The sequence below is a fragment of the Euprymna scolopes genome, unplaced genomic scaffold (assembly GCF_053919585.1).
Source record: "Euprymna scolopes isolate OS-2025 unplaced genomic scaffold, ASM5391958v1 sca314, whole genome shotgun sequence".
Classification (NCBI taxonomy): Eukaryota; Metazoa; Mollusca; class Cephalopoda; order Sepiida; family Sepiolidae; genus Euprymna; species Euprymna scolopes.
In genome coordinates, this window is record NW_027633341.1 from 6,506 (window position 1) to 28,121 (window position 21,616).

The following is a 21,616-nucleotide window of genomic DNA, read 5'->3' on the forward strand; positions in this document are numbered from 1 at the left end:
TAAAAAGCCATTCTTAACATGGGGAGGGTGTTTTTTTTACCTATTCTCTACTTTAACCTTACAATTGAATAAAAAAAAACATTAATTAAACTTAGAAATACGATTTAAAATACAGCGCGGATCATAAGTGCACTAGCACCCATTTTTTTATTAATAAATGTTTAGTAATTATTTTTCTTTCAATATTCATAAACAGTAAAAACGTCGTCATTTAAAAAGAAAATACTATTTAAAAAAGAAAATAAAAAGTCGATAAAAGTGACACATAAACAGTAAAAAAAAAAGTCGATAAAAGTGATTAAAAGCAAAGGCTATAAAAGTGAGATATTATTAATAAATGTGTAGTAATTTCTTTTATTTCAATATTCATAAACAGTAAAACTTATAAAAAGTCGATAAAAATTCATGATCGTTTAGTTACTATGGCAACTAAAACATGTCCTTTGCTAATGCGTAGGGAGAAGTTAGTGTTTTTTATGGTGTTCGGCAGGGAACTCAAATCGCGACCAGTACCAACCAATTGATTAAAGTGGTTTAATCGCAAAAAAGTTCGTGAACAAATAACAGCGTTGCAAATAATTTAGTTTTCTTTGAGACAAACTACGTAAATAAATACCACACTGTTTTTAAGCAATATTATAAATATTTGAAGCGGGAATCAATTTTTATTATTTTTTTTCACTAGAAATAACAAAACGGAAACGTGGTAAAAAACCCCCTGATAAATCAAATAAATATTATCAAAGGCCAGATAAGTTATTAGAGGTTGTATTACTGTACACATAGATTCGAAAAAGTTGTCAAAAAACAAATACATAAATAAATGTTATCAAAGGCGAGATAAGTTACTTTTCTACCTAAGTGGCTAGTTTTCTAATGTTTTTATTTAATGTAACATGTTTATTCAGCTCGAGAAACACAGTGTTTACCGATGTATTGGAAAATTGCAAATGGCGCCTGACTCTCTCTCTCTTTGACACGATAAGTTTGGGAAAAGGAGTTAAAAATAAAAAACTACACAAAATACGGTTAGAAACTCGCTCAATATGTGTTAACGTGACATAGGCTGGCATATTTTTGGTGGGTTTATAACAGTATTTTGTATATTATTTTATTTTCAACTCTTTTTCCTAAACTTACAGTGTCAAAGAGAGTCAATCGCCATTTTTAATTTTCCAATACATCGGTAACCACTGTATGTTTTACGAGCCGAATAAACATGTTACATTAAATAAACACGCTAGAAAATTATCCACTTCTTGCCTTTGATAACATTTATTTGTTATATATTTGTTTTTTAATCGAATCTATGTGTACAGTAAAACCTTGTTATTCTTCTACCTATTTTGATTGTGGCTTAATTTATTTTGAAGCGATTAAAAATTTCGGAAAAAAAGTGTTCAATGTTACGGGAGAACTAGAAAAGAAAAATGGCCGAAACGAGAGTGTCATATCTTTTGAAGTCTGTATAATTGCTCAGTAGTGAATTCAACAAAATACTGATAGAAACCCACCCAATAAATTTCACGTTAACATTTATTTGTAATCTAGTTTTTTGAAAACGTTTTCCTTTTGTTGTCTTTAGTAAAAAAATGACCGATATTGCTGGTTCATACTTTTACCAAGTGTTAGTCAGTAAACGATCAGGGCATGTCTATATTGACGATTCAAAGGCCACGATGGTATCCAATAGGTCAATCACACACCTCAACACGTAAATATACATACACATACAAACCTATTTCATGAAATAGGATATATATGCGGTGTTTATTTGATCTATTGATGTTTTTCCCCGAATTCTGTCAAACGAACGTATCAATCTGCAAAGTTAACATTTTCAAATAATTTTATTTAAACTTTGATACATACACCTGTAGTTATTGTTAAAAAATACTCTTTTTTTATTTATTTCTCATGAGAGATCATGTGACAGCAAGTTTTTTTTAGGCTACTACTGTCTCAGTTTGAATAATTAATACAAGGGAGATCGGACTTCACATGTAATCATTTTTACTTGAGATCAAGTGACATTAAAATCATCATTCTCCACATTTTAGTTGTCATTATTTTGCATGTTATGATCAAGTGGCAACAAGCAAACATCATTCTATAATTTGCAGTCAATTATTGTTACTTCAGTTTGAGTACAAAATCTCCCCACTGACTAGAGCTCTGAAATAAATTGCTGTTTATTTCAATAATTAAATAACATTTTCAACGACTGGTCATAAAATAATTTATTCTAATAAAAATGATTTGAATTTCTGGAAAAAGAGATCAAGCGAGGGGAAGTCTTCTTTAAACTTTTACTGTCTCAATTTTAATTTTAATACAAGGGAGATAACTTAGTTAAATTAATTTAGAGTTATTGAACTTGAACTTTACATGTTACATTATCTGTAATCATTTTTTACTTGAGATCGTGTGACATTAAAATCATCATTCTCCATATTTCAGTTGTTTGGAATTATTTATGCAGCATATTTGATCAAGTGGAAACAACACAATATCGTCCTATAATTTGCAGTCAAGTTTTGTTACGCCATTTTAAGTGACAAGTCTCCCCACTGTCCTGAGTTGTGAAATAAATTATTAACTGAAAGCTGATTATTTCAATAATATTTTAATAATGAAATAAAGATGGTCGCTATTCAAACCAATCACTGTTTGGCGTTCGATCGAATCGCATCTCTCTTCACTACAAACTGTTTATATCTCAATATAACATTTATTTTTCACCGTTTGATTCTAACTTAACTAAATAATATCTCATACTTATAACGTATGTCACACCGTTCACAAATGACTTCATGAATCTGTAATTGTCGCATGATGAAACTCGCGCATACATCGACTGAAGTAAAAACTTGTATACAATTATCCGCTAGTATTTTTTTTTTAATTCCATAGTTATATATGACTTTTAAATATTTTAAGCGAAATTCACTTTAACAAACCCGTCACACGCATCCTTTCCAGATTTTATTTTTCTATTAAAACCCGAACTTAGGGTTAGTGGTAGATTAAAAGTATGGAATTATGTGTTTTTATCACTTATAACATCGTCTTTTTTTTTTTTTTTTTTTTTTTTTTTTTTACTAAAGTTTCATCAGAAATATTAATTATACAATAGATTGTTACGATTACATTTTGAAGTACCGGTAAAAACTAATTTCGCATAAATATTCTTTTGAGAAAACAAACAAAACAAAAAAAAAACGCTTTTTTATTATCACGACTGGCTAACGCATAATAAATAACTACAAATAATATAATTAATTGCTGTCACTTGATCTAAAATACAAAGTAAATAAAGCTAATGGAATAATATGGACAAAGATGGAATACAAGACTTGTAAGCATTTAAACAGTTAAATAGGTCGTTTTTTGGCTTTTGAAATACTTGACAAATTCGCAAATATTACAAGATTTCAAGTATTTATATATTTTATAGAGATTAAAACATTACCTTAATCTTAATGGCTTAAATAATGGTTTTATGACGATTTTATTCAACCAATGATTTAATGACTAAACGATTCAATCTTCAAAATCCTATTTATATAATATTCTGCTTGTTCCTTTCTTAATTAATGGAAGAGGCCAAATAACTTTTAGGGGTTAAAATGTAAAAAAAAAAAAAGAAGCCAAATTCATTAATTCTCGCTTATAAAAAAACCCATCTGGCAACTCGGAAAAGAATATATGACTGGCCACAGTTTGATGTAGCATCGTTTTCACATATTATTATAATAATATATGATTATTGTTGTAATGGTGTGAGAAAAGAACGCGTAGTAATTTCGAAGTGAATGGTTTTTAACCCATTCCTCCCTCCACAAAAAAAAGTGAATGAAATTTTACATAGTAAAGGAGCATTCAAATGAAGCAGGACAAAGTAAATTAAAGTTTGTCTCTTACAATGTGACTTCATTATTAGTATTGAACTATGTAGCACAATATTACTTTCAGAGCATTTATTGGTACTTATTAATTTATCTCATTTGGGTTCTTCTTTATTTTAAATATAATGGACACTATTTCCATAGAAATATTAATAAACTCATATTTGCTGCATGTTATTGGATTTTCATTCTAAAATATTTTTTGCACTATCCAGAAAAATATCAATTTTATCAAAACATAATTGTTGATTAAATACATTTCATAGCAACCATTTTTTTCGAATTTCGGAAAACTCGCCCCCTTTTGCTAAGTAGGAAAACTGGTCCCTTATTGAATAAACATAGATTTAAAACACATTTTATAACCGTTCTTGAAGAAGATATTGTCTTTAAAAGAGAATACGCATCCCATAATATTTTTTTAAAATATTTTTACTTGTTTATTGTTGTTTTAAAAAAATTAAATCAATTTTTCTAAGTTTTCGTTTTCTACCTAGCTTTGAAAGTTTTTGGTCTTTCAACTTATTTTAAAGAGTTTATTTAGTTTAAAAAAAAAAGTAATGTCGGGTGTTACTTATGAACAATAATGCCCGACAGAAGAGGATCACGTCTTAGGGGGATAATTGCTCAAAAATAGCAAATTAAAGAAAATATTAAGGTGTTAAAACTAGCCCCCCCCCCCAATAAAAAAAAAAAAAGAAATTTGTATATTTTTAGGTAATAATGCACAACCCATAATATTTTTTAAAATATTTTTACATGTTTATTGTTTTAAAAAAAATTTAATTGATTTTTTTTAGTTTTCGTTTTCTACCTAGCTTTGTAAGTTTTTGGTGTTTAAACTTATTTTAAAGAGTTTATTTAGTTAAAAAGAAATAACAAGTAATGTCGCACTCACTCGACATTACTTAGTAAATAATTTTTAACAAAAAAATGTCTGAAAATTAAAGAAAATACTGAGGTAGATGTAGTTTTAAAACGAGCCTCCCCCACCCACAAAAGAATATAAATATGTATATTTTTAAGTACTGCACAAGTGACCCCGAAATGACTTTCAAACGATACCCCCTCCTCCCCATGTTAAGAATTGCTTTCGAAATAATAACGTTATTATTTCAACGCCGTACCAAAATAAGACCGTGTTTTCTTTTTTTGTTATTTTGTAATAACACAAGAATTATTTAACTGAATTAATTCTTCTAAATAAAATAATTGCTTACTTTGATAATACGTGTTTTCTTTCTTTATTTTTGTTTCTTAATGACACAAAAAGTGTTAAAACTAGAGTATTTTTTAAAATAAATATTTGGTTTCGTTTTTCGTATCTTATTTTTTTTTTAAACAAGAGTTAAAAATAATTTTTAAAAATATTATGGGGGTGCATAGTCTCTTTTAGAAACAATATCTCCTTCAAGAACGATAATAAAATGTGTTTTCAATCGATATTTATTCAATAAGGGATCATTTTTCTTACCTAGCAAAAAGGGGGGATTTTTCCGGGCACGGGCTTTCCGGAGACAAGTTTTCCCGGGACGAGTTTTTCGGGCACCATTTTTTACACATCCCCAAATTCTATATCAATCTGTAAAGTAAATAACATTTGTAAATAATTCATGTTATTCTGTAGTATTTTATCTAATATCTATTTTTACTTATCTTTTATGTAATTCTTATTGAATACGGAAATCTAAAATGAAGAGATTTTTTTTAGCGCAAGAAGCTTTGATAATATTATTTTTTTAAAATCCTTTTTATTCAATAAGTTCGTCTATAATTAATGCTTTTATGTTTATTTCTGTTTATTTGTCGAGCTTTCAACTAACTTTATTCATAAATTATAAATGAAAAAGATTTTATTTCAACGGAAAAGAGAACTTTAATATACACACAAAATTATTCTTTCGTACTCTTTTTTCACAACAACTCTAATATAGTCATAATATTGTCTGTTTTATAATCTGGGAAATATAAGGGAAATAACTTAGTTAAATAATTTTGGAGTTATCGAACTTTTATTGCAAGTAAAGATTCATTTATTTTTATTTAAGATAAAGTGATATTCAAGTCATCATTCTCCACATTTCAGTTGTTCGTAATTATCCTGTATATTAGATCAAGTAACAACAAGCCAACATTTTTGTTACTTCAGTACAAGTGTTCGAGTCGAACTCTAAATATTTTTATTGATTGAAAGTTGATTTTATTTTAATAATTAAATAACATTAGAAACACATTTCCAACGATATATATCTCGCCATAAAATAATTTACTGTAAAAACGATAATTGGCAATTTATATTTGTTTGTATTACAAGTAATAAAATAAAACTTTTTTTTTATTATTTAAATGTCTTTTTTTTTGGGTGGGATAATATATTTTAAATAGTTTATTTACAATTTCTTCTATAATTGGAATATTTTTATTTTCTTGCTTGAAAACTCTTTTTACACAGTTTATATTAAAATATTTTTAAAATACTTTATTTTATCTTTCTTATTAGTATAATAGTTTTCTAATGAACAGAAACATAAAATTTGAATTTAGTAAACATAGTAATAACGTATATAAATAGAGAATATTTGCGAATGAATCTCAGTGGACAAAAATGATGAGGTTCGTTTGTTGGATTGTACGGCAGATCAACCCTTTGAGTCATTTTATGCAGATTATCTTTGGATTTAGAGAGTTATTAATTCATGCTCTAGCTGACATACGAGTGATATGTTCTTTTTAAAGTTTTGATAAGATTCTTTTAACGGTATGGTTCTGTTGTTTTGTTTTACGGTACATCAACATTTTTTGTAGTTATTTATAATAATTACTTTAAATTGCAGTGTATTACTAATCTATTCAATCTAATGCTCGGTGAAACCTCATAGGAAATATTCAATAAATTTAATAATAAATAATGGTGTGTAAGTTGTCAAAAAACAAATATATAACAAATAAATGTTATCAAAGCAAGATAAGCTACTTTTCTACCTAACTGGATATGTTTTTGATGTCTTTATTTAATGTAATATGTTTATTCAGCTCGAAAAACATAGTGTTTACCGATGTATTGGAAAATTAAAATGGCACCCGACTTTCTCATTGATACGGTATGTCTGGGAAAGGGAGTTAAAATTATAAAAGCAGACAAAATACTGTTAGAAACTCGCTCAATATGTTATTCGGTGGATTTTTAATATTATTTTGTCTTGGGCGCCATTTGCCTTTGATAACATTTATTTGTTTTGTTTTTTTTTACAACTTTTTCGGATATAAATTGCCTAAAAACAATTAATGTCGAAAAATGTCGTTTCACTTATAAACGCACCTAAAGAGGAAAATCACATTGAAAAAAGTCAATGACAGAATATAGAAAACTTATAAAACATAAAAATCGCATTAAATTACAACAGTAAGAAAAAACTTTCATAATAAATTTGTGGCCCTGAAAAGGGCCGTTTGAATATGAAGAGAGATAATAAATTTAAGCTCTCTCGCCTCGGATACGACGAGCCAATTGGATGTCCTTCGGCATGATGGTGACACGTTTGGCGTGGATGGCACACAAGTTGGTGTCTTCGAAAAGACCAACCAAGTAAGCTTCACTGGCCTCCTGAAGAGCCATCACAGAAGAACTCTGGAAACGGAGATCGGTCTTGAAGTCTTGGGCGATTTCACGAACCAAACGTTGGAAGGGAAGTTTCCTGATGAGAAGCTCAGTGGATTTTTGATAACGTCTGATCTCACGGAGAGCTACAGTACCGGGCCTGTAACGATGGGGTTTCTTCACTCCACCAGTGGCTGGAGCACTTTTACGCGCCGCTTTGGTAGCCAACTGTTTACGAGGAGCTTTTCCTCCGGTGGATTTACGAGCGGTCTGCTTAGTACGGGCCATTACGACGAACTTATTATTCAAATGATTTCCAAATGAATTTTACGCACGAGCCGACGACCGTTACAGCTTTTATATGAGCTGTTATCAGCTGCTGCTACTACTTTCTGAAGTGCTCGTTCAGTTTTCCTTTGTTCGGTGCTCGCAAAATGTTCAAATATTTCCCTTTATTTTCATTGGTAATAAAGCATCACGTGGGGTGCTTTCAACTAGGTCCGCCGGATTTTGTGCGGAGACCTATATATAGTGAATTTGATGTGTTGTCCGCCGTACATTAGTATTTTCATACTACTTCAATTGACAACAACATGTCTGGTCGTGGAAAGGGAGGAAAAGGTTTAGGAAAAGGAGGCGCTAAGCGTCATCGTAAAGTACTTCGTGATAACATCCAGGGTATCACGAAACCCGCTATCCGTCGTCTTGCCCGTCGAGGTGGTGTGAAACGTATCTCTGGTCTGATCTACGAAGAAACTCGTGGTGTCCTGAAAGTTTTCCTTGAAAATGTCATCCGTGATGCCGTCACGTACACCGAGCACGCCAAGAGGAAGACTGTCACCGCCATGGATGTCGTCTACGCTCTGAAGAGACAAGGAAGAACCCTTTACGGATTCGGAGGTTAAACCATTATTTGACCCAACACAAAACGAACCAAACCAAACGGCCCTTTTCAGGGCCACCAACATTTTCCGAAAAGTATTTTTCCAAATCTAACTTTTATGCGTTTATCTTTTCATAACGTCTAATTTGATGGATTTTTTTTTTTAATCCGTTTTTCATTATTCTGTATAATTCGCTTATTTTGTTTTCATTGCAGACATGAATAATTAGCTATTCTGTTTAAAAACCTCAGACTTAAAAATAATTTTACAATTATAACAAAAGTATTAATCCCATGTACTAACTTCCAATATTTGAGCAAATATGGTATATCACTCAAAAAGAAAAGAAATCCTATAATTTTAAATAACTTTGTTTTTAGGCAAGAATTTAAGTTAAATTATCTGTGAAATATTCAAAACAAAGTGGGGGAATTTTGTCAGTTCTCAAAGATAATGACTGCAATTGAAAAAAATACAAAGGAATGATGATAATAAAATTGCATATATTTCTTTATATCTAATCGATTAATGTTTTTTGATCATCGTTGGTGTCTTTTAATGGGGTGGGAATTCAATTAAGTAAATTCATTTTTAACTAAAAGTATATTTAGGTGGTTATATTGATGGGAGTTTGGTTCACGTGACAAGTGAATTCTACAGATTTCATTTTAATAAACACTTACAAAACCAAACGTTCTCTATTATAACTGCCCAACTCATAATAATTCCGAGTAGCAATATTATTTTAATAAACACTGAGTTTATTTGGTAAATGAATGTTTGGAAAAAAAAAAAAATTAAACAGTAGTGATAGAAATCCACCCATTAGATGCAGCCATCTTGTTTTCGCTCCAACTTATCAACAAGGCAATACTTATGTTTTAAATAAAGATACTTTAAAATAAGTTAAAACATCAAAATCCTATTCAGGTAAGGAAAAAATTTATCTTGCCTTTGGTAACATTTTGTTTTTTGTTTCTTACTATTTTTTCGTTTCTGCTAAATAAATGCCCTTTTTTAAATCAGTCCTCAACATTTAACAAAACACTGGTAGAGAAAGCACTCAGTAAATGTCAATGTGGCAATATGGATCTGAGATTTGTGCACATTTTGAAATTGTTCACTCTGGAAAATACTTTTACAAATAAAATCGGTACTTTATTGAGAAAGATGCGAAATATGTCAGTTGAAAAACTAATTTACGGACATTTTTATTGCTAAAATTCGACTAGAAACGTTTCCGTCATTTTTTTTTTTTTAATGTAAACTAACATTTTCAACAGATAAGTTTTCCTCGTATACCGTTTTCCTATTTTGAACTGTAATATTTTGCATATATCTCAATATAAATAAGCACCCGACAATTTTTAAAGATCGTTAAAAGAAAATTTGACGGTTTATTATACACGACCCAAGAGTTATGTCCCTTTGTGTAATATAGTAAGTATTATAATTAGTGAAGTCATTGTTTTGTAATTAAACCGGTTTATCGACGGGAGATAACTAAAAACTCAATTAGGTAAATTTTCTTTCAATAATTGTTTTCATCGATAATTATTTTTTAACCGATTATTTTTCGTAATTTTGGAGAGTTTAATTACGGCGACATTACGTTCTAACATATCGTTTCTTTCTACTAAATAAATATGTAGTAAACTTCAAATTTTAAAAACAAGCCATGAAAAACTCGTGTCGAAATATTTGCAAGCAAAGTCAAAAAAAGAATTACTACATATCCTTACATTTTGCTACAAAAATGACGGGAAATTGTGCCTTGAAATGATTTTCCTGATTCTCGAAAACGGAATATATATATATATATATATATATATATATATATATATATATTCTCTCTCAAATCGAAAAAATGAAATTCTAATAAACAAATACGCAGCATACATTTAAATTTCATAGAAAATAAACCCGAACAAAATTAATAAGGTAAAAAAAAAAAAAAATGTAAAATGAATAAATTCTATTGAAATAAAAATAAAATGATTTTTCTGTTACCCCTGTGTGTGCATGACACAGCACATGTACGTATGTATATATATATGAAGTATATATTAGTAATATAATATTACATAGGATGATGCAGAAGTATAGGCAACATGACGTCCGCAACAAACTATCAAAAACATTTTTTTTTTTAAAGTCAAGTATTGTAACCCCATTTGGATTTGTTTTACAATCCACAGATACAAAAAAGTTGCCAGAAAACAAATATAACAAATAAATGTTAGAAAATGTAAGATAAGTTCGTTTTCTCTATAACTGGATAAGATTTCAATATTGTTTTTGTAAAATGTTTATTCTGTTCGAAAAGCAAGCTACATTGAACGCTACCGATGAACAAGAAAAAATGGCCGCGATTTCTTTGAAGACTCGACAAAAACTTCAAAATAAGAAATAAAAGAATGGGGATTTGTTTTACAATACACGTGGTACGAAAAAATTTCAAATGACAAATAAATGTTATTAAAGACAAGTTACTCTTCTACCTATCTGATAAAGTTTTTGTGGCTTTACTCACTTTAAAACGTTTATGCGGTTCGAAAAACTGTCTAGATTCAGGTGAACACAAGAAAAACTTGCAGCGAATGTTTGAAATTTCGACGATGAGTTAAAAATTGTAATCGATTTATTTGGACAAAAACTAAGTTTTTCTGTCGATTTTACAAGGGGTGTAATTTTTTAAAGTCTGTTTCGATTATATTTGATATGCAAGAATTGAACTCCGAAATTTAGATTTGAACTTCGGTAAGACAATCAAAATACATTCGCACATTAGAAAAAATGGGTTTGTATTACTGTACACATAGATTCGAAAAAGTTGTCAAAAAACAAATATATAACAAATAAATGTTATCAAAGGCAAGATAAGTTACTTTTCTACCAAACTGGATATATTTTTCGTGTTTTTATTCAATGTAACATGTTTATTCAGCTCGAAAACCATACAGTGTTTACTGATGTATTGGAACATTCAAGATGGCGTCTTATTCTCTCTTTAACACGGTAAGTGTGGGAAAAGATGTTATAAATAAAAAACCGGATAAAATACTGTTAAAAACTCGCTCAATATATGTTACCGTGACAGGTTCGGCGGGTTTTTAATAGTATTTTGTATAGTTTTTTTTTTTTTATTTATAACACCTTTTTCCATACTTACGGTGTTAAAGAGGGTGCGAGACGCCATCTTGAATTTTCGAATACATCGGTAAAGACTGTATGTTTTTCGAGCTGAATAAATGTTTTCATTGAATAAAAACAGTTTGGCAGAAAAGTAACTTATCTTCCTTTGATAACATTTATTTGTTATATATTTGTTTTCTGACAACTTTTTCGAATCTATGTGTACAGTAATACAAACCGGAAAAAACAATTCATTTAGAATTTGTATAATTTATCTTTTAAAAACTTTTAAAGTTGGTTACTTGCTTGGTATTGATTACGTAATAGCTTTTTTTTTTATTATTTAAATTATTTAAGAGCTTTATTATTTAAAATTTCAGACGTTAAATGAATGCACGTTAAAAAACAAAACAAAAATATTTCAGGTAATATTTAGATGCATATCATAATGTGATTGTACGGATAAGGAATAAGAAAGCTGGAAAAAAATATAAATTTAAATAAAAACATTGAAAGAAATGCAAAAATTTGTATTAAGATTGACTTAAACAAATTTACAAGTTCACAAATAAAAATCTGTTTACAAATAAAAATTACAAATATAATTTAAGACTGTCTTTCCCTAATCTTCTACAAATATACATTATATAGAAATAAGTAATATTTACGCCATAGAAAGAGATGGGGATATCTATGAAATCTAAACAGTGAATAATCGCATTAAAATATAGAAAGTGAAGAAACATTCGTGAAAAAATGTTTGGCCCTGAAAAGGGCCGTTTTGGGAATTTTTTTCTTTGGAAGAAAACGCTTTTTACTTGGCGCTGGTGTACTTGGTGACAGCTTTGGTTCCCTCAGAGACAGCATGTTTAGCCAACTCACCAGGGAGAAGGAGACGGACAGCGGTCTGGACCTCACGGCTGCTAAGTGTTCTTTTCTTGCTGTAATGGGACAGACGGCTGGCTTCATTAGCGATTCTCTCAAAAAGATCGTTAACAAAACTGTTCATAATAGACATGGCTTTGCTAGAAATTCCAGTGTCAGGATGAACTTGTTTCATTACTTTGTAAATGTAGATGGAATAACTTTCCTTCCTCTTCTTTCTCTTTTTCTTGCCATCACGGGCAGGTTTAGCCTTACCGGCTTTCTTAGCGCCTTTCTTGCTAACTTCAGTGGGGGGAGCCATTTCGACAAATTAGAAATGATAAAGGCAACGTCTTCCCTTTCCTTTTTATACGAAACACGCCGGCTCCCAGCAACAATCAAAATTTTCTCTCTCAAATCTCTCGTATTTGATTGGTCAGAAACTAGCAACAAAACTACACAACTTGTGAAAGCACTTAAAACAGACAAAAGAACGCCGTTGTGTGAGCGGTAAAATAATCAGCAGTTGGCCGGAGCCGATCTACGCGTATTTAAGGCAAGTTGCGTGCGTTTTGTAAATTAAAGTCGTTTGAGCTTTTTTGAAAGAACAGCAAAACCTAAAGATGTCTGGTCGTGGTAAAGGAGGTAAAGCCAAGGGAAAGAGCAAGACTCGTTCATCCCGTGCCGGACTTCAATTCCCCGTTGGTCGTATCCATCGTCTCCTCCGCAAGGGTAACTATTCGGAGAGAATTGGTGCAGGTGCACCCGTCTATTTGGCTGCCGTCATGGAATATTTGGCCGCTGAGGTTCTCGAGTTGGCTGGAAATGCTGCGAGAGACAACAAGAAATCCAGAATCATTCCCCGTCACTTGCAATTGGCCATCCGTAATGACGAAGAATTAAACAAATTCTTGGCCGGAGTGACCATTGCCCAGGGCGGTGTCCTTCCCAACATCCAAGCTGTACTTCTTCCCAAGAAGACCCAGAAAGCTGCCAAGTAAATTCTCTTATTTCCTTGACACAGCACAAACGGCCCTTTTCAGGGCCACCAACATTTTCCCGAAATGTTTTTCGTCAATCTTACTTAATGCGATTTTTTATTTCTGACTTCTGCGATTATTTATGAAGTATTATTATTTTTTTTTTTTTTTGCATTCATTATTTTACGCACCTTCAGTAGATTTAATATAAAATTTAGCCCCATCATTTGAATTTCGTTTGAAGTAAATTGAAATGTCTTGTCATACGACGCGGTTAAAGTCAATCGCCATCTTGTTTTGATTTCGCTTATTCTGTCTAAAGAGATTTGTTGTTGTGTTTCTCCATAACCTACTTGCATTAACTGCTCTCAGTGGACAAACGTGAAACTACAGACTTTTAATCGACATCATATTTATAATATAATTATAAATACTCATTTCGATTTCTTTTTAACTTAAAATAGTCCCAGAAGTTGAACGATAAACCAATTGGTACTGGTCGCGATTTGAGTTCCCTGCCGGACACCATGAAAAACACTGACTTCTCCCTACGCATTAGCAAAGGACATGTTTTAGTTGCCATAGTAAATAAACGATCATGAATTTTTATCGACTTTTTATAAGTTTTACTGTTTATGAATATTGAAATAAAAGAAATTACTACACATTTATTAATAATATCTCACTTTTATCGCCTTTGTTTTTAATCACTTTTATCGACTTTTTTTTTACTGTTATGTGTCACTTTTATCGACTTTTTCTTTTCTTTTTTAAATAGCATTTTCTTTTTAAATGACGACGTTTTTACTGTTTATGAATATTAAATAAAAAATAATTACTACAAAAAAAAAAAAAAATGGGTGCTAGTGCACTTATGATCCGCGCTATATTTTAAATCGTTTTTCTAAGTTTAATTAAGGTTTAATGTTTTTTTATTATTTAAAAAGCCATTCTTAACATGGGGAGGGTGTTTTTTTTACCTATTCTCTACTTTAACCTTACAATTGAATAAAAAAAAACATTAATTAAACTTAGAAATACGATTTAAAATACAGCGCGGATCATAAGTGCACTAGCACCCATTTTTTTATTAATAAATGTTTAGTAATTATTTTTCTTTCAATATTCATAAACAGTAAAAACGTCGTCATTTAAAAAGAAAATACTATTTAAAAAAGAAAATAAAAAGTCGATAAAAGTGACACATAAACAGTAAAAAAAAAAGTCGATAAAAGTGATTAAAAGCAAAGGCTATAAAAGTGAGATATTATTAATAAATGTGTAGTAATTTCTTTTATTTCAATATTCATAAACAGTAAAACTTATAAAAAGTCGATAAAAATTCATGATCGTTTAGTTACTATGGCAACTAAAACATGTCCTTTGCTAATGCGTAGGGAGAAGTTAGTGTTTTTTATGGTGTTCGGCAGGGAACTCAAATCGCGACCAGTACCAACCAATTGATTAAAGTGGTTTAATCGCAAAAAAGTTCGTGAACAAATAACAGCGTTGCAAATAATTTAGTTTTCTTTGAGACAAACTACGTAAATAAATACCACACTGTTTTTAAGCAATATTATAAATATTTGAAGCGGGAATCAATTTTTATTATTTTTTTTCACTAGAAATAACAAAACGGAAACGTGGTAAAAAACCCCCTGATAAATCAAATAAATATTATCAAAGGCCAGATAAGTTATTAGAGGTTGTATTACTGTACACATAGATTCGAAAAAGTTGTCAAAAAACAAATACATAAATAAATGTTATCAAAGGCGAGATAAGTTACTTTTCTACCTAAGTGGCTAGTTTTCTAATGTTTTTATTTAATGTAACATGTTTATTCAGCTCGAGAAACACAGTGTTTACCGATGTATTGGAAAATTGCAAATGGCGCCTGACTCTCTCTCTCTTTGACACGATAAGTTTGGGAAAAGGAGTTAAAAATAAAAAACTACACAAAATACGGTTAGAAACTCGCTCAATATGTGTTAACGTGACATAGGCTGGCATATTTTTGGTGGGTTTATAACAGTATTTTGTATATTATTTTATTTTCAACTCTTTTTCCTAAACTTACAGTGTCAAAGAGAGTCAATCGCCATTTTTAATTTTCCAATACATCGGTAACCACTGTATGTTTTACGAGCCGAATAAACATGTTACATTAAATAAACACGCTAGAAAATTATCCACTTCTTGCCTTTGATAACATTTATTTGTTATATATTTGTTTTTTAATCGAATCTATGTGTACAGTAAAACCTTGTTATTCTTCTACCTATTTTGATTGTGGCTTAATTTATTTTGAAGCGATTAAAAATTTCGGAAAAAAAGTGTTCAATGTTACGGGAGAACTAGAAAAGAAAAATGGCCGAAACGAGAGTGTCATATCTTTTGAAGTCTGTATAATTGCTCAGTAGTGAATTCAACAAAATACTGATAGAAACCCACCCAATAAATTTCACGTTAACATTTATTTGTAATCTAGTTTTTTGAAAACGTTTTCCTTTTGTTGTCTTTAGTAAAAAAATGACCGATATTGCTGGTTCATACTTTTACCAAGTGTTAGTCAGTAAACGATCAGGGCATGTCTATATTGACGATTCAAAGGCCACGATGGTATCCAATAGGTCAATCACACACCTCAACACGTAAATATACATACACATACAAACCTATTTCATGAAATAGGATATATATGCGGTGTTTATTTGATCTATTGATGTTTTTCCCCGAATTCTGTCAAACGAACGTATCAATCTGCAAAGTTAACATTTTCAAATAATTTTATTTAAACTTTGATACATACACCTGTAGTTATTGTTAAAAAATACTCTTTTTTTATTTATTTCTCATGAGAGATCATGTGACAGCAAGTTTTTTTTAGGCTACTACTGTCTCAGTTTGAATAATTAATACAAGGGAGATCGGACTTCACATGTAATCATTTTTACTTGAGATCAAGTGACATTAAAATCATCATTCTCCACATTTTAGTTGTCATTATTTTGCATGTTATGATCAAGTGGCAACAAGCAAACATCATTCTATAATTTGCAGTCAATTATTGTTACTTCAGTTTGAGTACAAAATCTCCCCACTGACTAGAGCTCTGAAATAAATTGCTGTTTATTTCAATAATTAAATAACATTTTCAACGACTGGTCATAAAATAATTTATTCTAATAAAAATGATTTGAATTTCTGGAAAAAGAGATCAAGCGAGGGGAAGTCTTCTTTAAACTTTTACTGTCTCAATTTTAATTTTAATACAAGGGAGATAACTTAGTTAAATTAATTTAGAGTTATTGAACTTGAACTTTACATGTTACATTATCTGTAATCATTTTTTACTTGAGATCGTGTGACATTAAAATCATCATTCTCCATATTTCAGTTGTTTGGAATTATTTATGCAGCATATTTGATCAAGTGGAAACAACACAATATCGTCCTATAATTTGCAGTCAAGTTTTGTTACGCCATTTTAAGTGACAAGTCTCCCCACTGTCCTGAGTTGTGAAATAAATTATTAACTGAAAGCTGATTATTTCAATAATATTTTAATAATGAAATAAAGATGGTCGCTATTCAAACCAATCACTGTTTGGCGTTCGATCGAATCGCATCTCTCTTCACTACAAACTGTTTATATCTCAATATAACATTTATTTTTCACCGTTTGATTCTAACTTAACTAAATAATATCTCATACTTATAACGTATGTCACACCGTTCACAAATGACTTCATGAATCTGTAATTGTCGCATGATGAAACTCGCGCATACATCGACTGAAGTAAAAACTTGTATACAATTATCCGCTAGTATTTTTTTTTTAATTCCATAGTTATATATGACTTTTAAATATTTTAAGCGAAATTCACTTTAACAAACCCGTCACACGCATCCTTTCCAGATTTTATTTTTCTATTAAAACCCGAACTTAGGGTTAGTGGTAGATTAAAAGTATGGAATTATGTGTTTTTATCACTTATAACATCGTCTTTTTTTTTTTTTTTTTTTTTTTTTTTTTTACTAAAGTTTCATCAGAAATATTAATTATACAATAGATTGTTACGATTACATTTTGAAGTACCGGTAAAAACTAATTTCGCATAAATATTCTTTTGAGAAAACAAACAAAACAAAAAAAAAACGCTTTTTTATTATCACGACTGGCTAACGCATAATAAATAACTACAAATAATATAATTAATTGCTGTCACTTGATCTAAAATACAAAGTAAATAAAGCTAATGGAATAATATGGACAAAGATGGAATACAAGACTTGTAAGCATTTAAACAGTTAAATAGGTCGTTTTTTGGCTTTTGAAATACTTGACAAATTCGCAAATATTACAAGATTTCAAGTATTTATATATTTTATAGAGATTAAAACATTACCTTAATCTTAATGGCTTAAATAATGGTTTTATGACGATTTTATTCAACCAATGATTTAATGACTAAACGATTCAATCTTCAAAATCCTATTTATATAATATTCTGCTTGTTCCTTTCTTAATTAATGGAAGAGGCCAAATAACTTTTAGGGGTTAAAATGTAAAAAAAAAAAAAGAAGCCAAATTCATTAATTCTCGCTTATAAAAAAACCCATCTGGCAACTCGGAAAAGAATATATGACTGGCCACAGTTTGATGTAGCATCGTTTTCACATATTATTATAATAATATATGATTATTGTTGTAATGGTGTGAGAAAAGAACGCGTAGTAATTTCGAAGTGAATGGTTTTTAACCCATTCCTCCCTCCACAAAAAAAAGTGAATGAAATTTTACATAGTAAAGGAGCATTCAAATGAAGCAGGACAAAGTAAATTAAAGTTTGTCTCTTACAATGTGACTTCATTATTAGTATTGAACTATGTAGCACAATATTACTTTCAGAGCATTTATTGGTACTTATTAATTTATCTCATTTGGGTTCTTCTTTATTTTAAATATAATGGACACTATTTCCATAGAAATATTAATAAACTCATATTTGCTGCATGTTATTGGATTTTCATTCTAAAATATTTTTTGCACTATCCAGAAAAATATCAATTTTATCAAAACATAATTGTTGATTAAATACATTTCATAGCAACCATTTTTTTCGAATTTCGGAAAACTCGCCCCCTTTTGCTAAGTAGGAAAACTGGTCCCTTATTGAATAAACATAGATTTAAAACACATTTTATAACCGTTCTTGAAGAAGATATTGTCTTTAAAAGAGAATACGCATCCCATAATATTTTTTTAAAATATTTTTACTTGTTTATTGTTGTTTTAAAAAAATTAAATCAATTTTTCTAAGTTTTCGTTTTCTACCTAGCTTTGAAAGTTTTTGGTCTTTCAACTTATTTTAAAGAGTTTATTTAGTTTAAAAAAAAAAGTAATGTCGGGTGTTACTTATGAACAATAATGCCCGACAGAAGAGGATCACGTCTTAGGGGGATAATTGCTCAAAAATAGCAAATTAAAGAAAATATTAAGGTGTTAAAACTAGCCCCCCCCCCCAATAAAAAAAAAAAAAGAAATTTGTATATTTTTAGGTAATAATGCACAACCCATAATATTTTTTAAAATATTTTTACATGTTTATTGTTTTAAAAAAAATTTAATTGATTTTTTTTAGTTTTCGTTTTCTACCTAGCTTTGTAAGTTTTTGGTGTTTAAACTTATTTTAAAGAGTTTATTTAGTTAAAAAGAAATAACAAGTAATGTCGCACTCACTCGACATTACTTAGTAAATAATTTTTAACAAAAAAATGTCTGAAAATTAAAGAAAATACTGAGGTAGATGTAGTTTTAAAACGAGCCTCCCCCACCCACAAAAGAATATAAATATGTATATTTTTAAGTACTGCACAAGTGACCCCGAAATGACTTTCAAACGATACCCCCTCCTCCCCATGTTAAGAATTGCTTTCGAAATAATAACGTTATTATTTCAACGCCGTACCAAAATAAGACCGTGTTTTCTTTTTTTGTTATTTTGTAATAACACAAGAATTATTTAACTGAATTAATTCTTCTAAATAAAATAATTGCTTACTTTGATAATACGTGTTTTCTTTCTTTATTTTTGTTTCTTAATGACACAAAAAGTGTTAAAACTAGAGTATTTTTTAAAATAAATATTTGGTTTCGTTTTTCGTATCTTATTTTTTTTTTAAACAAGAGTTAAAAATAATTTTTAAAAATATTATGGGGGTGCATAGTCTCTTTTAGAAACAATATCTCCTTCAAGAACGATAATAAAATGTGTTTTCAATCGATATTTATTCAATAAGGGATCATTTTTCTTACCTAGCAAAAAGGGGGGATTTTTCCGGGCACGGGCTTTCCGGAGACAAGTTTTCCCGGGACGAGTTTTTCGGGCACCATTTTTTACACATCCCCAAATTCTATATCAATCTGTAAAGTAAATAACATTTGTAAATAATTCATGTTATTCTGTAGTATTTTATCTAATATCTATTTTTACTTATCTTTTATGTAATTCTTATTGAATACGGAAATCTAAAATGAAGAGATTTTTTTTAGCGCAAGAAGCTTTGATAATATTATTTTTTTAAAATCCTTTTTATTCAATAAGTTCGTCTATAATTAATGCTTTTATGTTTATTTCTGTTTATTTGTCGAGCTTTCAACTAACTTTATTCATAAATTATAAATGAAAAAGATTTTATTTCAACGGAAAAGAGAACTTTAATATACACACAAAATTATTCTTTCGTACTCTTTTTTCACAACAACTCTAATATAGTCATAATATTGTCTGTTTTATAATCTGGGAAATATAAGGGAAATAACTTAGTTAAATAATTTTGGAGTTATCGAACTTTTATTGCAAGTAAAGATTCATTTATTTTTATTTAAGATAAAGTGATATTCAAGTCATCATTCTCCACATTTCAGTTGTTCGTAATTATCCTGTATATTAGATCAAGTAACAACAAGCCAACATTTTTGTTACTTCAGTACAAGTGTTCGAGTCGAACTCTAAATATTTTTATTGATTGAAAGTTGATTTTATTTTAATAATTAAATAACATTAGAAACACATTTCCAACGATATATATCTCGCCATAAAATAATTTACTGTAAAAACGATAATTGGCAATTTATATTTGTTTGTATTACAAGTAATAAAATAAAACTTTTTTTTTATTATTTAAATGTCTTTTTTTTTGGGTGGGATAATATATTTTAAATAGTTTATTTACAATTTCTTCTATAATTGGAATATTTTTATTTTCTTGCTTGAAAACTCTTTTTACACAGTTTATATTAAAATATTTTTAAAATACTTTATTTTATCTTTCTTATTAGTATAATAGTTTTCTAATGAACAGAAACATAAAATTTGAATTTAGTAAACATAGTAATAACGTATATAAATAGAGAATATTTGCGAATGAATCTCAGTGGACAAAAATGATGAGGTTCGTTTGTTGGATTGTACGGCAGATCAACCCTTTGAGTCATTTTATGCAGATTATCTTTGGATTTAGAGAGTTATTAATTCATGCTCTAGCTGACATACGAGTGATATGTTCTTTTTAAAGTTTTGATAAGATTCTTTTAACGGTATGGTTCTGTTGTTTTGTTTTACGGTACATCAACATTTTTTGTAGTTATTTATAATAATTACTTTAAATTGCAGTGTATTACTAATCTATTCAATCTAATGCTCGGTGAAACCTCATAGGAAATATTCAATAAATTTAATAATAAATAATGGTGTGTAAGTTGTCAAAAAACAAATATATAACAAATAAATGTTATCAAAGCAAGATAAGCTACTTTTCTACCTAACTGGATATGTTTTTGATGTCTTTATTTAATGTAATATGTTTATTCAGCTCGAAAAACATAGTGTTTACCGATGTATTGGAAAATTAAAATGGCACCCGACTTTCTCATTGATACGGTATGTCTGGGAAAGGGAGTTAAAATTATAAAAGCAGACAAAATACTGTTAGAAACTCGCTCAATATGTTATTCGGTGGATTTTTAATATTATTTTGTCTTGGGCGCCATTTGCCTTTGATAACATTTATTTGTTTTGTTTTTTTTTACAACTTTTTCGGATATAAATTGCCTAAAAACAATTAATGTCGAAAAATGTCGTTTCACTTATAAACGCACCTAAAGAGGAAAATCACATTGAAAAAAGTCAATGACAGAATATAGAAAACTTATAAAACATAAAAATCGCATTAAATTAC

General features: G+C 29.4%; 3 protein-coding genes and 1 pseudogene across 4 annotated transcripts; 2 read left to right on the forward strand and 2 right to left on the reverse strand.

Moving 5' to 3' along the window:
* Positions 1 to 7,336: 7,336 nt before the first annotated feature.
* LOC145274282 (histone H3) lies at positions 7,337 to 7,853 on the reverse strand. Its single transcript, XM_080127382.1, has one exon. The coding sequence runs from the start codon at positions 7,792 to 7,794 to the stop codon at positions 7,384 to 7,386; it is 411 nt and encodes a 136-aa protein (XP_079983508.1). The 5' UTR covers positions 7,795 to 7,853; the 3' UTR covers positions 7,337 to 7,383.
* A 213-nt stretch (positions 7,854 to 8,066) lies between these two features.
* LOC145274279 (histone H4) lies at positions 8,067 to 8,444 on the forward strand. Its single transcript, XM_080127380.1, has one exon. It carries the CDS (start codon positions 8,100 to 8,102, stop codon positions 8,409 to 8,411), a length of 312 nt encoding a protein of 103 aa, XP_079983506.1. The 5' UTR covers positions 8,067 to 8,099; the 3' UTR covers positions 8,412 to 8,444.
* Positions 8,445 to 12,313: 3,869 nt separating this feature from the next.
* Positions 12,314 to 12,775, reverse strand: LOC145274289 (histone H2B, gonadal pseudogene; annotated as a pseudogene). The gene has a single exon (XR_013866634.1). The product of XR_013866634.1 is annotated as a histone H2B, gonadal pseudogene (transcript).
* Positions 12,541 to 14,309, forward strand: LOC145274288 (histone H2A-like). Its single transcript, XM_080127387.1, has one exon. The coding sequence runs from the start codon at positions 13,013 to 13,015 to the stop codon at positions 13,388 to 13,390; it is 378 nt and encodes a 125-aa protein (XP_079983513.1). The 5' UTR covers positions 12,541 to 13,012; the 3' UTR covers positions 13,391 to 14,309.
* Positions 14,310 to 21,616: the final 7,307 nt, after the last annotated feature.

Coding starts and splice junctions, on each gene's coding strand:
- LOC145274282 (XM_080127382.1), bottom strand. CDS start 7,794: ATGGCCCGTACTAAGCAGACCGCTCGTAAATCCACCGGAGGAAAAGCT.
- LOC145274279 (XM_080127380.1), top strand. CDS start 8,100: ATGTCTGGTCGTGGAAAGGGAGGAAAAGGTTTAGGAAAAGGAGGCGCT.
- LOC145274288 (XM_080127387.1), top strand. CDS start 13,013: ATGTCTGGTCGTGGTAAAGGAGGTAAAGCCAAGGGAAAGAGCAAGACT.